Source organism: Cygnus olor, chromosome 6 (genome assembly GCF_009769625.2).
Source record: "Cygnus olor isolate bCygOlo1 chromosome 6, bCygOlo1.pri.v2, whole genome shotgun sequence".
Lineage (NCBI taxonomy): Eukaryota > Metazoa > Chordata > Aves > Anseriformes > Anatidae > Cygnus > Cygnus olor.
In genome coordinates this window covers 725,410-741,729 of record NC_049174.1, presented here as the reverse complement: position 1 = coordinate 741,729, position 16,320 = coordinate 725,410, and the positions used below count along the sequence as shown (strand labels likewise).

Sequence of the window (16,320 nt, the reverse complement as noted above, 5' to 3'; positions counted from 1 at the left end):
CTGTGATACAGCAAGCTTTGGTGATAACCTTTTGGTTGTAACTTGAATGCTGCATTAGGAGACACTGCAGCACAAGAGGGAGACAGTACATGGAATATGCCCTGAGGTCTCCCCAAATCCCTGAATGTATTCTTCTCCAGGAGGAAGTCTGTAGCCTGAAGTAGCAGCTGTGGTCAGCAACTCCCTTGTCCCACCTTGGGAAGTTACCCTGATTTACAAAAGACGCACGCTAAAGCCAGGTAGGAGTTTTTGGAGAACTCCAGCCATCTCTGATAACACCTTGGTGGTCCACGACCAACAAGGGACAGCTGTTCCCCCTGCACATTAAATCCTGTTCATCCTCTGCAGCCTGCATCTTGCAGGCATGTCCTTCACTCCATCCTTTTCAAAGCTTTGGCTGCTTTTAGAAATGCACATGGGACATTTCCAAGCATGAGTTGCATCTGCTCTGCCCCTAACAGTTTCACTCCTCCAGCTGCTCAGCCCAGAGCTCTATTTCAACAATCACCACTGGGAAGTGAAATAACTGCATTTGCAGTATTAATCAGACTTTCTCTTGTGTTTTGTTTTTTTTTTTTCCCCAAGATCGAGTGGTTTTACAGTCAAAAAGTACTGAATTCTTAGCAAAAGCAAAGCTTTTGATAATGCCCCTTCTAATAGTAACTTCAGCTTACAGATTGGCTGCATGGAAGCACTGTTTATGAAGATGCCCTCCATTTTAAGAAAAAGATAGCAGATATGACCACATAACTGTCAAGTGTTTGATAGGCCTCATCCAGCTTTCCGCCTTCCATTCAAATGCACCCACACCCTTGCATCCAGTTTTTTAGACCTGAAGCCAGCCAAGGAAGCCTAGCTTTCCACTAGTGGGTTACTAGTTTCTAGCAGTCCAAACGCAGGGAACAAACTATGTCTGCAAACAACATATTCAAATTGGTGAGCCTGCAAACTTCCAACTTATGGGTCGCAGGCCAGCAGAGCTTCAACTACAGCCAAGGATTTCAGCCATGGAAAACTCAGGTACAGCCAAGTGATGTTATATGAAAAAAAAACTGAACCTCTTGCTCCAGCCATGCTGCTAACCACTTTCACCATGGCCACCTTTCTCCGCTGCCTAAATTGACCCCTTCCTCTTTGTCTGTATGGGCCAGAGGCCTCTCCAGTTGCTTTGGAAGGAAGGAAATGGCCAACTAAGCACAGGGCCAGGAATACAAGCATCCCTTCTGTTTTGTCCTCTCTGCCTGCATCTTACACGTCTCAGCAGGACCCCTGGTCTGCAGCAGAACAGCCTCAGTCCCACTTCTTGGGCTACACAACCAAACTGATCAATTTGAATAGTGCCTCACTGCAGACCCCAAAAGAGGACCATACCTGTAGTACAGAGCTGCAGTGCTGCTGGCATCCACTAGGATGCCTAAAGCCTAAGAGGGTGTCTTACAACATACACTATTCTTACCATCGCTAAGCAGGTTGTATGTAAAACAAACATGCTAGTGGGCACAACCATTTAAAATGTTTTGAAGATAACTATCAACTCTCTAGGGGTCTATGAACTCTCTCTCTTCTAACTGTCCCATCAGTTGAATAAATAAACATTTAGATTCTGTAGCAGGGTGAATTAAAATTGTGACATTGATTCTCTAATGATAATGTAAAAAGAAGGCACATAGGTTAGTTAGCCCAAAGTATTTACTAAAAATCAGCTGTATGCACTTTGAGGGGTTTTTATACTCAGTTTCAAATAAATCTTAAAATGTTCATTTTGGATCTTTGTGTTTGAAAGAAACACTCCTTGTGGCTAGCACAGCCTGGGCTAGTTCCTAGCCAAACACCCCGTGCAGCTCTCCTGTGCACAGAGCAGGCACTAAGCTGCCAGGTGTTCAGTCCCCATCTCAGACTGGGACTGCAATGGGAGCACAGTATTTATGACAAAGACTGAAGCACTTTATTTTCATGTGTGCACACAACAAGATGGCCACAGGCAGAAGGAAATACTGTTGTCTTAAGCTATGATTTTACAACTTTTAGAGGAAGGTTTGGTTGTCTCACAATCACGCAACTCTACCTCTCTATCTTCCAGCCCTCCTTCCACCCCATGTCCCCCTTCCCATACACACATGCCCACATACATGTGTCAGCCATTTGTTCCGATGGATTTAGCCTAGTTTGGATCAAAGCTTCCTCTACTTCATTTAACAGATTTGCTCAGATGGAAGGTCTCAGGGGAGAAACAATGTTAGTAAGGTGGGTGGGGGGTGGAGTTCAACACTGAGTATGTAGGTCATTGGACTTTAAAATAAATTAGAGAATAGTTTATCTATTAAACAAGCCTCACAGTACATATTTCATGAAGCTATACTTAATTATAGGCTAATGTGCACTCCAGGGCTACCATGAAGAAGGATTAAGCAGTGGCCCATAATGCAGTGATTAACACAATTATTAGCTGGCTGGAACACAGCATCTATTCTTTGATGCCATCACGAGAAACGATAGATCTCTGTTAAGGTTGGCACTTGCAGTGAAAGGCAACAAACCCAAACATTTCCAGGGAGAAATGCACACATCTTTGCACCTCCTGAGCATAGGACCAAGCAAGGGGAATGCAAGGAGGTGAGAGCAGACCTGAACTTCCACTTCAAGTGCTTTGTACAGAATTTGCTTCTCCATCATGGGTGTTTGGGAACATCCCACAACTTCTACTATGCAGTGCAAGGCTGACTGTCTGAGCACTTCTTCATACTACTTGGAACAACAGCCTCTGACCTGAGGGGAGATTGTTTTGAGTTGGAATTAGAAGCTGAGAACAATAAGGCATAAATATGTACTTACGCTCTTCTGCTACAGCGATGTTTCATTGGGCATGCACTATACATAAGATCTACTGGTCTTTTATATTAAGGCCCTGTAGACTAATGAAGCATATCTCTGAGATGAACAACTCTTTTTGTATGTTTAAGAATTGCCTGTTCTGGAATCACTGCCATGGACTGTATAGTATATCTTATTATTTATGATAAAAAGCTAAGAAGTAGATAATTTATTTCCTTTTATATAAAACTATGTGTGTCTGATAAATTACAATGAAGTGATCAATTTTTATTTTTTAAGAAAAGCTTCTTTGGCTAGTGCAACCTGAGACAAATGTCAGTGAAAGGATAGGGGGACTGACAAAACCACTGACACTTGCACCCTGAATTACAAACTCTTCTTTATATACCGACCTCAAGTGTAAACTGGTTGGAGAACAGAGCATCAACATCCCATTTCCTGTTGCAGTTCTGCCCAGGAATGGTGCTTTGGCACCTTCTCAAAGGACATTACCTTGGCATAACTACTCCGTGCTGCTCAGGTCTGTTTTCCCAATGAGTGAGCTCAGTCTGAACAGCTACACACCTGGCAAAGTACAGCACTGTGAAGAGAAATTGGCTCAGACCCCAGCAGCAGCACAGCGCTCTCCACAGTAGTGCACAGGACAACAGCCTGGAGTTCCTGCACTGGTTTGGTCAGCACTATCTTGCAGGTTTCTGCATTGCCGTGTACTGTGTGGTGTAGACATGTCCCAGATCAAAATTTCAGCCTGAAACTGAAGGCAGCTGAACAGAGGTCTACTCTCAAAAGACAAGGTGATATTTGAAACTTATACCAAGAACATATCTACTCTGCTATCAGGTTAGGTACACGAGGAATGTCCCATAACAGTTCATTCCAGAAATTATCTTCCATTCTAGTGTATCAACCCATCTTCTTAATGTTTTAATCTTTCAAGTTTTTTCTGTTTTTAATCTTTCAAGTGTTTGTGCATTCAATATCAAAAAGGTCCAGGCATAGATTTCCATAACTAAAGCAAAATCATAGCAGTATTTGCCCTCTTTCTCCTGTACAACTGGAACGTAGATATGATCAGACAGAAGATGTGGGACTTGGCTGAAAGCGGAATGCATATGTGTGGAGAGAGCGCTTAGTCAAGAGCTCAGTTATAGTGCACATTACTCTTTGAAGAAACTGAAATTCAGTGAAACTTGGTGTTCTTTGAAAATGCCATTAGGTTTGCGTGACCCACAGACATGCCGCCAGCAGCCACTGATGTTGGGAAGAAAGCACATTTCTCCCAAAGTCCTGCTTAATCTGAAAAAACCACTGGATACATGGATACTGCAGTAAAGTAAGAACAAACAAAACATACTGCAGCTGCTTTAGTCCAGATTTCAGATTATCTGAGCGTGGCACAATCTCTATCACAGCTGCTATTGAACACCATAGGCAGATGAAATGCTGTGCCCATGCTAGGAAAAGACCAGTGGTCTCTTTTAATGCCTGTCTTTTCACTTGCTATCTTGGAAGTCAAATGCAATGTTCACTCAGGGATATGCAAGGGTTGGGGTTTCCTAGACACACACAATCAAAACCTTGCCTTGTTTTAAATACTATAGCAGAACTGTTGATTTAACACACAAGTTGTATGACAGCTTTCTCATTTGGGGATGAACTTTTGGTTTAATGGCAGACTTGGATATTAGCAATCCAGCTGTCCCCATCTGGCTAAAGCAGAGCTTCATGTTCAATGACAGTGGCAAAACCCGCCCCAGCAATGTTACTGCTGACCTCTCACTCAAGTTCAGAATGTGTCATTCTGTCAATACCATCTACCTTGATTATACTGGGCTTTACATACAACGGGTTATGATCCCAGAGGGATGAAAAGCTTTTCCAAATTAAAAGTAGCATTTTAAAGAGGAAATACTCATACATTCCTATGTAGTTTACATTTGATATCCTCAAGGCTAACCCCAGAACTCAAAGTCATGTTGATTGAACATGAATGTTTTTTCTGAGTGCAGCCATCTTAGGAATTTAATGGAAAAGGGGAAGTAATAAAAACATGCTCCATACTTTAATTAGTTCCCTCATAACATGGGATTTCCAAAATGGCAGTGCCAAAGAAAATCATTAATCCAGGAGAACATACAAAGGCACTGTATGGGGCAAGAGACAGACCTCCAGGAAACACATACACATGAGGCCCGTCTTCTCTTGCTGGTAAAGCTTATCTCAAAGATCACTTCTGATTGCACAAAAGAAAATTGGATCAATATTTAAATATTTTCCATTTCTTTAGCCTTATAGTGTATCACAAATTAGAGACCATTCTTTGTATGCTTTGAATGGTATCTGGCAGTAGGATAAATGTAAACAGCCTGTCTTTCTGCACTTGCGTTCACCCAAGGTACTCCAGGTGCTAGGCTTAAGCTGATGCTATCATGTGATTATTTCAACATCTGAATTCCAATATTTGAGTGAGAAAACCTGTGTCAGATGGGTCTGCTGCAAATGGCAGACATCTTTTCCAGCAGTCAGTTTTCTCTTACGCAGCCAGCCAGCACCAAGACTGTCTTTAGGCCTATGTACACTTGTCTTAGTCATTTCTTGTGGCAGTAGCCTCTAGTACTAGTTGTGTCATCAGTAGCAGTTACCACAGAAAGGAACTGAGAAAGTGACATAAGCCACAAGTCGCTGCTGACTCCCACAGTCTCTTGGAGCAGATGTGGAAGTTTATAACCAAGGACAGGAACTCAGGGAAGAACTCACGCCAGCAGAATTGTGGCTAGAGAGCAAAGCTCAGGTAGCAGTACTGCAGTAACCAAATGCAAACAAACAACTGTTCCAGGAAGAAATAGTCTTGCTCAATCATGACAATGAGACTGGGGGAAAAATGGCAGGTGGTTGGACTAGTTTCTGTGGTACACCTCCTGCCTTGATCTGCAGCAACCATGCAGCCCCACAAGAGTCACAACTTTGCCCCCTCAGAACTTCTTGATTATAAAATAGAAATGGATACCTGTGTGCGGTTGAATGCTACTCTTGCAAAGACAGCTTGAGACACACTGGCTCTCTTCAGCTCATCTCTGACTTGCTGGTAAATATCTGGAGAGACTTCCACCGATGAATTTGATGGCTCTGGTTTGACAGCTCTAGGAATGGGTGGATGATTCAAGAACTGCTGGTTGATAGCTTGGGGGTGCTGGTGAGCCAATAGCCGGCTGACAGCAATCTGTTGGTTTATCAGATGGGCCATTGCTATCTGCTGCCTCACCAGTTGTGGACTGAGCTGAGGAGACAGGAGCCCAGGGTTTATCATTGTCTGCATCGTTGGCACTTGGTTTCGGATTGGAGTACTGTGGTGAATTTGGCCATGAGGAGACTGTTCATTAGTTTTTCCCAAGGTTGCCAGCTGGTTGATATTTGGTAAGTGCATGGGACGTTGACCAAGAACACAATAGTCTGAAAGGTTTTCTCTTTCCACTCTTTCCACTGTTAAAAGAGAAAAATTAGTTTGCTGTCATTTCAGTTGGTACTTACAAGACGACCATTTGGGTAAGGTTTACTGCAGGTACATGACAGTACCTGCTTTAGTTTGCAAATCTGTACTTGCATAAAAGATTCACAAAAACATAAGCAAAAGCAGTACAAAGTAAGAACAATAATTAAGATTCTTTTGTACTTCTCAGGTTTCACCCACTGCTTTGGAAGCCTCTTTACCAAACTGGTAGCAGGTTCTTCCAGCCTCCTTTCCTAAAAAATGAACTTAGACATTTGCATTCATGCTGTCACTAGCTTTTGAATCTTTCATTAAATTGAATAACTGTTAAAAGGGGTGAGTGTTTCAGAATCACTGGCATCTAGGTGAAGGAAAGAAACCTAAATTAGTATCCACCCACACCAATCCAATGGAAACCAGACCATTCCCCACACAGCTCATGGCACTACTTTTCATTGCAAACTCAGCAACTATATCTTTTCCAACATAAACTCTATCTTGTATCAAGTGTGGATAAAGTTACCAGGTATCATCAATTCACCTGGATGCACTACAGCAGAATTGAGTTGCTTATGTGAAAGCGTTCTACAAAACCGTGCATGTCCTTGATTCAGACATGAGAAAATTTTAGAGCAATTGTTCTTGTATCCAGAGTCTCACCACTCTAAGCCTGTCTGGAAAGCTTGAAGGAACTGTGCATGAATGCCCACTTTACAGAAAACAGATTCTGATGGCAACCTTTTTGCTGGTTTATAGTGCTATTTTATGGCTTCACAGTCTTAAAATAACATTGTTTAGTCCAACAAAGATCCACGAATCTTAAGTGTCACCATACTACAAAAAACGAAACACTACAAACCAAATGCATGTACTGCAATTATATATGCAGGTATGTCCCTTTTAAATATCTTACATCAGCAATACTGCAATATATTTTCATGTAACTGCAAAATTAAGTGCACATATTACAAAACTAAATTTCCTCTAAAAACAAAACAAAACAAAACAAAAATTGAGGAAATAGGAAATAAGTTTTAAAAGTGTGTAAGTAAAACTATTAGTTAGATAACTTTAAATAATCAGAAGTCATTTTACACAAGGTTGCAGATTCCATGAGCTTCACTACATGGAATTGGGTATGTGTTTATCTATCCATCTGATATAAACGTGTCCTGGGCCCCACTATCACACAACTAGCAAACTACTACCTCATTCGTATGTTGCCCTCACCAAATAACAAGACAGAATTTATTTCATAAATGCCATAATGCTGTTACATCTTATATAATGATTAACAACTGTACAAGGCTTTGAACTCTTTTTTTAAAAAACTTAATCTATATAAAGCTTTGAAGATTTACACAGTTAATACTCAGGATAACAGTTTACTGATGATTTTTCGTTTCCTTCTAAATAGAAAGACAGCTCTTTTCACCTTCCAGAGTTAATCTCAGACCGAGAGGGCTGAATTCTCACTAGGGAGGGAGTCATGCCCAGAACACACACAAACACCACCACTTCTATCTTTAGAGCTGTTCCAGAACATTACAAGTATTGAATTTTAAAACTAGCTGAATTAGTACCCAGGATTTTTATTTTATTTTCAGAAATTTTAACTCCCTCTTTCTATTATTTTAAAGAAAAAAAAATACACAAAACCTTTAACCTTCAATTAAATATTTGCTTAAAAAAACAAACACTTTAAAATAAAAATTAAGCATTTCTAATAAAATTCTTAATTCCATCTTTTCACAAAAGCCAGTGTTTCAACCCAAGTGATTTTCTAAGTGCTTATTTGTGCAGGATATTTCAACTATGAAAAGCAATGCATACTTGCAATATACAAGCACTATTGTAAATAACTGGCCATTTTGATACATTACACACAGCCTGCTAGAGACATAATAGGTATTTCAATTTGCTGAAAATACTGAAAATCCCTGTTCAAATGCTGCTCCTCATTATGTCAGCACTCCTCCCTGACAGCTAGTTTCACAAGGCTCTAGACTGCTATTCTCCAACTTTAGAAACAGACAAGAGATCCATGTGAGCAATATTAACATCAGGGCCGGAGCCCTGATACAGAGATGGCACATGCGGGCAGGGGTGTGGGGAAGAGGGGCTGCTTTGTCACAGCTCAAGACCATGTTCTGTGCTGTGGCCCATTCAGAGCGCATGTGGCTATACGATCGCCTGAGCCTCTCTGCGGTGAGCCTGTACCTGAGTAATATCATTAAATACATACAGTTGCCAGCAAAACCAAATGTAATTACTCCAAAGGTGCAGTAGCTACTTCAGAATCAGGAATTAATCTGATGTAAATACAATAAAGATGTTGCTCAGTGCACATGAAATAATTGGAGCATTGTGCTAAAAGGAAGTACAACAAGAACTACTTTCAGTCTTCATTTACACCCTTGGAGATCTAGAGTCCTTCCACGAGAAGCTTCAGGAGAGCTGAAACAATTTTTCAACTATTTTGCCGTTTAAGAAATATACCAAGAATAAGTCACTGAAACCAACAAATTACTACTTGTTAGAACACAAAAACAGTAACCAAGTGTTTTTGAAAACTTGGTGAGAAATAAATATAAATAACATTCACTTTCTGGGCTGAACCACATTTGCCAAGTTTCCACCCACTCTTGACATCAGTGCCAAGTTATAAACCCCTATAAAAATAAAGTTTAAGTTGAAAAGGCTGCCAGGCTGTTAATTTGTGCAGTGCTACTTGCAATTACATTATACAGAGACATCACCTGACTTGCTTCCATAGGTGTATTTTTACCTTGTTATCAGTTTCCTTTTTCGATCACATTAGACTATAGAGCCACGCATATATTACCAATAAACAAACCAGATTCTAGTCACTTCAACCACTTCAATAATAAAAGGTTACCATTAACAGTTACGCTGGATGGAAAAAATGTGCATTACTCAACTCCTCAAGCCTCTTTCCTTCTCCAGCCCATTTCCCATATCAGATTCCCTGTTGTTTGCTGGTAACTACAGACTGATGGGGGCTCTGCGGGGCCTGGATAGGGGCAAGCCTGAGACAATGCCGAGATGAAGGCTGGCACTGTCCTGAGAGGCAGGCCAGCTTGCCAGCAATGCTCTAAGAAAAAAAGGCATACAGGAGCCACAAAGCTGTTGTGACACTGATGTTCTGCCTCAGATCCTCCTGAACTGGGTTTTTTCCTTTTGTGTCTTCCATTTTCCATGTCCCTACCCCATTACAGTCTCTCTCTTTTCCTTCCCGTGTCTCCTATTGCTCCACTGTAACAGGGTGTACATTTACAGACCACATAATCCTTTACAAACTTGAATACATTGATGTACAAAACAGTAAAGACAGAGGAGCAAGTCTTTAAACTGTGAAGGATAGGGCACCATGGACACGTGAAGCCTACATTCAAGTATTGGTAAGAAAGCTCCCCTGCTAGCAATGCCTGTGCTAGTTCCACAAAAGCTAGTCAAGGAGGCTGTTACCCACCTTCCATCTGTGGTGTGACCAAAGCAAAAGACAAGACAGCGTTTTCCATTTTCTCCCTGCATTGCGCTGCCTGGTATACAATTCTTCAGCATTTTCCCCCAAAAACTCTTTTAAGTCAAGTACAACAGTACCTCCATATTTCAGAGCCTGCCCTCCTGAAGCCATAGCCCAGGTAGGCAGATGCAAGGTGCCTGGACAACTGGTACCGTGCCCGAGCTCAGCAAGCAGCTCACAGAGCGCTCCAGGATGGTGTCTGCCCCTCCTTTTGCCTATACCCCGCCACAACATGTCACTGCCCCTGCAACAGCTGGAGACCAACATAATCCCCAGAATGGGAGCAGCAAATTGTTGTGTTTTAATGTTCCTTTCTCTTCTCATAATGATTACCACGTGCGTCAATGTATTTTGACTTCATACTGAGTTAGAAACATCCTGGATACAGCACAAAAGCAACCCAATGCACCCTTCCCCTGTGTGATGCTCTTAACCTCTACCCAAATCTTCCTTACACAGTCAAACAGCTGACGCAGTCCCCAGCACAATAGCTTGGGGTTGTCTGCATGCAACTTTCCATTTGAAATGAAACTAGCTCAAGAGATTTAAAATAAGATTTATTTCTCCACCTTCCCTTCCCCTCACCCTTTATTTCCACCAAGCTGTTAATAGGAACATTCTCACAAAGAGCCTGTGGGGTATTTAGGGCTTAGGAACGGCACTGAACTGACGGACAGCACTGGAAACCAAATTCTTTAGCACACACAATAATGGATGCAGCTGGGAGAGCAAGAGCTTAACATGACTCCCAGCACCGCACTCCAATGGTGTCATAGAAGACCCTCTAGCACCCATCACCCAGCAAGTCCCGGACTTTTCAGTACTACAGGCACACAGGCACTTTGCCCCAAACAGAGCAGGAAGAGACTGGTAAAGAAACATTTTGTAATAAGTTACTAGCCGGCAGGACTGCCATACTTCAATTGTGACAGGATGTCACCACCCCAGGGTTGTTCTCCAGTGCAATGGCTTCAGAGTTTGCTTCTTTATTATTTAAAACCTGGTGAGCATAAAAGCCATTACCAGCAGCGGTAATGGCCAAACCAAGCTAGCCTGGGACAGCACAGCTCTGTTTGTGAGCTTCACTATGCCCAGCACCAAACTTTAGATAGAAAGGTTCCCACAATTTCTCATGGCTGAGCACCACCCTACTCACCAGTGCAAGATTTGAACCTGGGGGATGAAGCACTCTCCAACACCACACCACCCTCTGACTCGGAGAGACGGGGTGGCTTCACTACTCCAACAAGGTGTCGTCTTGCTTACGGTACGTAATTATGAACTACTACTCGGTAAATAACAGAGCCACTCAAGAGCACACGAGGTGCTTTTAAAGTGGTAATTCTGTATCTTTTCATATATAATTAGGATAACTACTTATTTCTTTTAATCACAGCCCACTTAACCACTTCAGTGTAGAGGGCCGGTCTGAGGAGTCTCATTTTCATTCGACATCCAATCTTCATATTTACCCAAAGTCATTCACTGGCTTCCTTTACTGTCTGACCTCTGGCTGGGCGTTTGTTCTTGCAGTCAAGACTGGAGAAAATGCAGGTTGACTGGAGAGGTACACTTGATAGGAAATTGTAACTTTTAAAACCCTTCCCTTCCTCTACTCCTGCAGGACAGCAAATAACCTCAAAATAGCTACAGAGCACATACAGAAATTGTTTGGTTGCTGGCTGTGGGTAGCAAAGGCCTTTATCCAAGCCAAATGGAAAACAGATGGGAAAGGCCATTGTCTGTTCTCCGTTGTGTTGCAAATCGCTCAGTTTCCACCAAAGGAAAAGTCACTATTCTTGTATTTTGGAAGAATCGTCATAAAAGTAGGCCTTTGATCAGCATCAGTGTTGGGGGAACTGAACAGACTGAAGTAACACTGTTGTCTATCTATGTGCAGCTGACTTTTTCTTTCTCTTGTCCTTGAGAGGAGATCCACATCATCCCTTGGGACACACAGACCCTAACATGCTTTCTGTCAATTCTGCTTAAACATAGGAAGTCATATTCTTCTGATGGGCTGTTCCTGGACTGCATTGCTTCCAAAGCCGCTTCTCAGAAAGGAAGAATATAACCCTTGAATTAATTTTAGATTATTTCTGGATTACTGTATAGGTTAAGGAGGGCATAAAGCAGTATGAACTCCATTCTTCATATGACAGAGGGAAGCATTACATTGAAGGCACTTTGGAGACCACAAAGTCTAATGTATAAATATTGGTCGTGTAAAATGGAAAGGGAGAATTAGGGGAAACATTACTCAGAACTGACAGAAACGCAGCATACTGGTTTAGATGGACTGATTGTCTCATCTGATATAAAAATATCTTGCTCCCTGTCAAAGTACTGTGATGGAAGTCTGTCCCGCTATTTAAGTACTAACCTTTCACGGACACCTCAAGAAGGAGGTGCAAATTGCCTAGAAAACCCAAACAACTGTGCAGTCCCTCTGGGAGATAAGTACACATCCCTTCCTGACTCATAACATCAGAGATGATGAAAGGAATGAGACAGAACACAAACATCATTAAGACAGACACATAAGCCCTTCAGATACTAGGAATGAACAGAATTCAACTCTGTTGTAGTGACAGAATGGATTATGTATACCATGAAATCCACATGATGAGAGACAGTCACATCGCAGCTTTCACACCAGGAAAGCTTATGCCTGTGTCTAAGCTTCAGGTCTTCCTCCCTTTCCAATCTAAACTCCACTAGTTCTTACTTTCAAAAAAATTCTTTCATTTTGAAATAACACGTTGTTTGTTCAAAATATTTTTTACATATTAAGGAAAAATTATTTTGAAATTCTAGAGATTAAAAAAAAAGTATTTGCTTTTAAAAATGAAGAAGACCATTCTATATTCACTAAGAAATCAAAAGTAGCTGGACAGAAGTCGCAGCCTCTGTGCACAACTGGTCCTCACTGAGAATAACACCGTGCTTGGAACAGGAGACATTTTAAAACCATAAAGTTGAGAGAGTGAGGTTACCTGAGCTGTGTCAGTCGGTATACCTAAATTAAAAAAAGGAATAAAATCAAGTAGTCATAAAAAACTTCCGCATGGCAGGGACAAAATAGAGGGGACGAATGGCTGGGCAGTTTTTCTACAGAAAGGCTTCCAACCTCTATTGTACTGACATATGTTCCCTGCAGCAGCAATGGCTGCAGCTCCAGCCACATGCATGCGCACAAGATGGCATTCAGCTAATTGACATATCCTCCTGCTGTGACACATCTACTATTAAGAGTGAGAGCCACTGATCCAAAAAGCCACAAGAAATGAAAGACATTTTGCAAAGCTGAAATTTATACATGCATTTACTTTAGAAAAAAGTTAAGCTTAAGAAGAAAAAAAAAAAGCGTCTGTTTTAATTCTCTTTATACAGAGGAATAGCCAAGAGAGCCACAATTCATAGAGCTCCTGGAACATACTGCAGTGGGTAAATTGTTTTTGAACAATATGCACACACAAATCCCCCAGAGTGGTACTTAACATCAGGGACAAGACTGAAATACAAAATTCTAATGTGGGTGGGGAAACCAGTAGTCAACTCTAATTCTTGCTGAAATGTGCCAAGTTTAAGCTTTTATTTAGAGAGAGGTTCCACTTTTTCCTCATGACCAATGCAAATCAAGGAACTTCTCTCCCCATAAAACAGCACAGCAGTCTACAGACTGTAAGGATGTGCTCGAGCCAGAAACAATCTTTAGGTCCTTTTTGTGATCGAGATGCTGAAATGCTTGCCTGTGAATGATGCTATTTTCTTATCTTTTTCCTTAAGAAAGTGAGGAAAGTGCTATTTTAAGTGAAATAAAAACAGAGTCAGGAGTATAAAAGCAAGCAAAGGAAAAATTACAGTAATGTCAAAAGCCACACAGCTGACCTAAATGACCCTATCTGGTTTAGTGCCAGAGCTGCAACTAATATCCAAATAGCACACGAAATTATCTCCTCTTAAAAAAATTAACATTTCTGCCTCAACTGGTTAGTTAAAAAGGTCGAAGATCAAGATCTCTCTGTTTATGTATATACAAACATATATATATATATACACACATACACATAACTAAAAACACCTATTTACATACACACACACGTATCAATAAATAGGTTATTTTTAAAGGTTAAAAACACTGTCTGAGAATAATCTGGTGGGCCTTTTCATGGGGCTTCTGCAACATCTGCTTCAGAGGAACAATTCAAAACTATTCATCAAAGCACATAATGAATATTTTCACCACACTCACACTGGAATTATCACCACGCTGCAACCCTAGGCTCCTTCAGCCTAGAAACAACAAAGCTGGGAACCCGTCTGAACCCTATTTCTAACCTCTCTTAACCTATAATGGCGTCTAGAACACAGTAAAAGAAAGGCACATTGCTCTGTCTGTCCCTTATGGGAAGTAAGCAAACATACTTTCAAGAATGAAATAGCACACAACAACAAATCAGTAATACTGGAAAAAACAAAGAGCAGCCAAAGCAGATTCTCTATTTAAGGAAGCTATAAAAGCTTATTCTTATGGAAGCTGGTTCCAGATCTATTGAAACAGAAATAACTGAGCCCTCCTCCTTTAAACAGAAGAGACTCATCATTCCACAAAAACTTTGAGACAGCCACAGTCTCAAAACTCACATCCACTGAAAGCTATATTTTGACAGCCACTGATGGCAGGAGCAAAAAAATGAAATGTTCTTAATATGCAGACAAAGAAAATATGTCTTTTTATTTTTAAGTTCAGAGTATTTTTATTTCTGCCCTCTGCCTTCCTAACTTCCTCCCACCAAGCTAAGCTGTGTCATCAGGCAAAAAGAAAAGATTCACACAAGTTAAGAGTTTCAGTTGTGAAAGAATTCTGATACAGTGATAGCCCTTCTGATAAAAATAGAAAGCATGACACTTGGGAAGTGAAATATCTATTGAGAAATAGAGCTAAAAAATATTTGAAATGCTATGACCCCAAAATACTGGGCAATGAGTAGGTAACTGGTACAAGTTTTATCCCTTGACAGTGACCTGAGTTGCATGGCAAAGTTCTGGCATATTTCTCTCCATATAGAACTGTGTGTATACAGTTACTTACAAGGTCTTATTTTTATTTGCATATCTATTTGTTAATCTAATGAAGAACTAGTGAAAGCCTTTTAAACATCATATAACCATGCACAAAAGGTTTGGTGTCACTCCGGCTCTGACAATGGTTTTCTGACTGTCTGTGGTCATGTCACTACGCTCCTTTCTGCCTCAATTTCTCCACCTGTAAAATGGAGGTAATGATAGTGGATAGCATTTTTTTTTTGACAGACACTGAACCACCACTGGGTGTAAAGCTTACATTTTATTATTGTTTTCCTTCTAAGAAAGACTAAGCCAGTTATTCAAATCCTGAATTCCAACAATGTCAAATACCTTCTCCCAGCTTTAGGAAGTTCAGCATCTTGAGAAACCAAAGGCATGGTTTTCAGCTTGAGAGGACCATCCCTGTGGGACTGGGCAGCAGGAAGACAGCTTGAGAATCAGTGGAGTAAGCCACTGCTGTACACTTATCATTACAGTAATAGTATGTAGCCTTTATTAAAAAAGGTGAAGTGTCACTCATTCAAGTAGGTTTAAACATACCTAAGCCCTGTCGTGTATGCAACTGTGTACCAAAAGTTCATGCATCCCTCAAAAACATGAAAAAAACAATGAAAATAAAGTTTTTTTTAAAAAAAAGGCTTTGCACAGTAATATTACATTCATTCATGGTGCATATTCTGAACAAATGACAATGCAAACTAGATAGCTTAATTACCACCCCAAATGATTACACAGGTCCACAGGGGGAAGAGAAAGTTCACAGAAGAGCTGTAAGCTTCTTGTTTCCCAACTTCTATATATTTTCCATTAGAACTGTGTAAATGTAAGCTCTCTTTCAAATACACGTGTATTCCAAGGAGACTGAGCCAGGAGGAGACAAAAAAGTCTCCATCCTCACACCAGCAAATTGCAGGATCTGTCTGTATACTAACTCTCGTGCCACTGAGTAAACTGTGAACATCTTAAAACCTTAAGGGGCTCGGGTGGGGTGGGAGAAAAAATTCAAGCAGAATTTTATTCTAGCATGGTCTTGACACAAGACAAAATTGCCATGCTGACCTGAACTAACTGAAAACTTTTTTTTTTAAATTACAAGCATAAATAGTTTAGCTGTCTTTTCGGTGAGTTCAACAGAATGCACACTGAGAATGTTTACTTGAGATTTCATACAATTCCATTTCTATATAGTTTTTACATCTGTTGCTAATGATATCAAATTATTGATTGTTCACTTTCTTATATTTATTTAAACGTTAACTATATACTCTGCAACCTGATGCTTTTCATTTTTTTTCCAGAGAACTTTTTATTTTTGCATGGCTTCAGTTGTAATTACTTTGATCTTCCAGAGTGTATAATTATT

The 16,320-nt window shown here is 40.7% G+C and overlaps 1 protein-coding gene across 1 annotated transcript in view; it reads right to left on the bottom strand.

Moving 5' to 3' along the window:
• SATB2 (SATB homeobox 2) overlaps nucleotides 1–16,320 on the bottom strand; it is a 132,260-nt gene that overhangs the window by 50,779 nt on the left and 65,161 nt on the right. Inside the window, 1 exon segment of the mRNA XM_040561371.1 lies at nucleotides 5,840–6,312. Within this exon segment, the coding sequence (XP_040417305.1) occupies nucleotides 5,840–6,312 (473 nt within the window).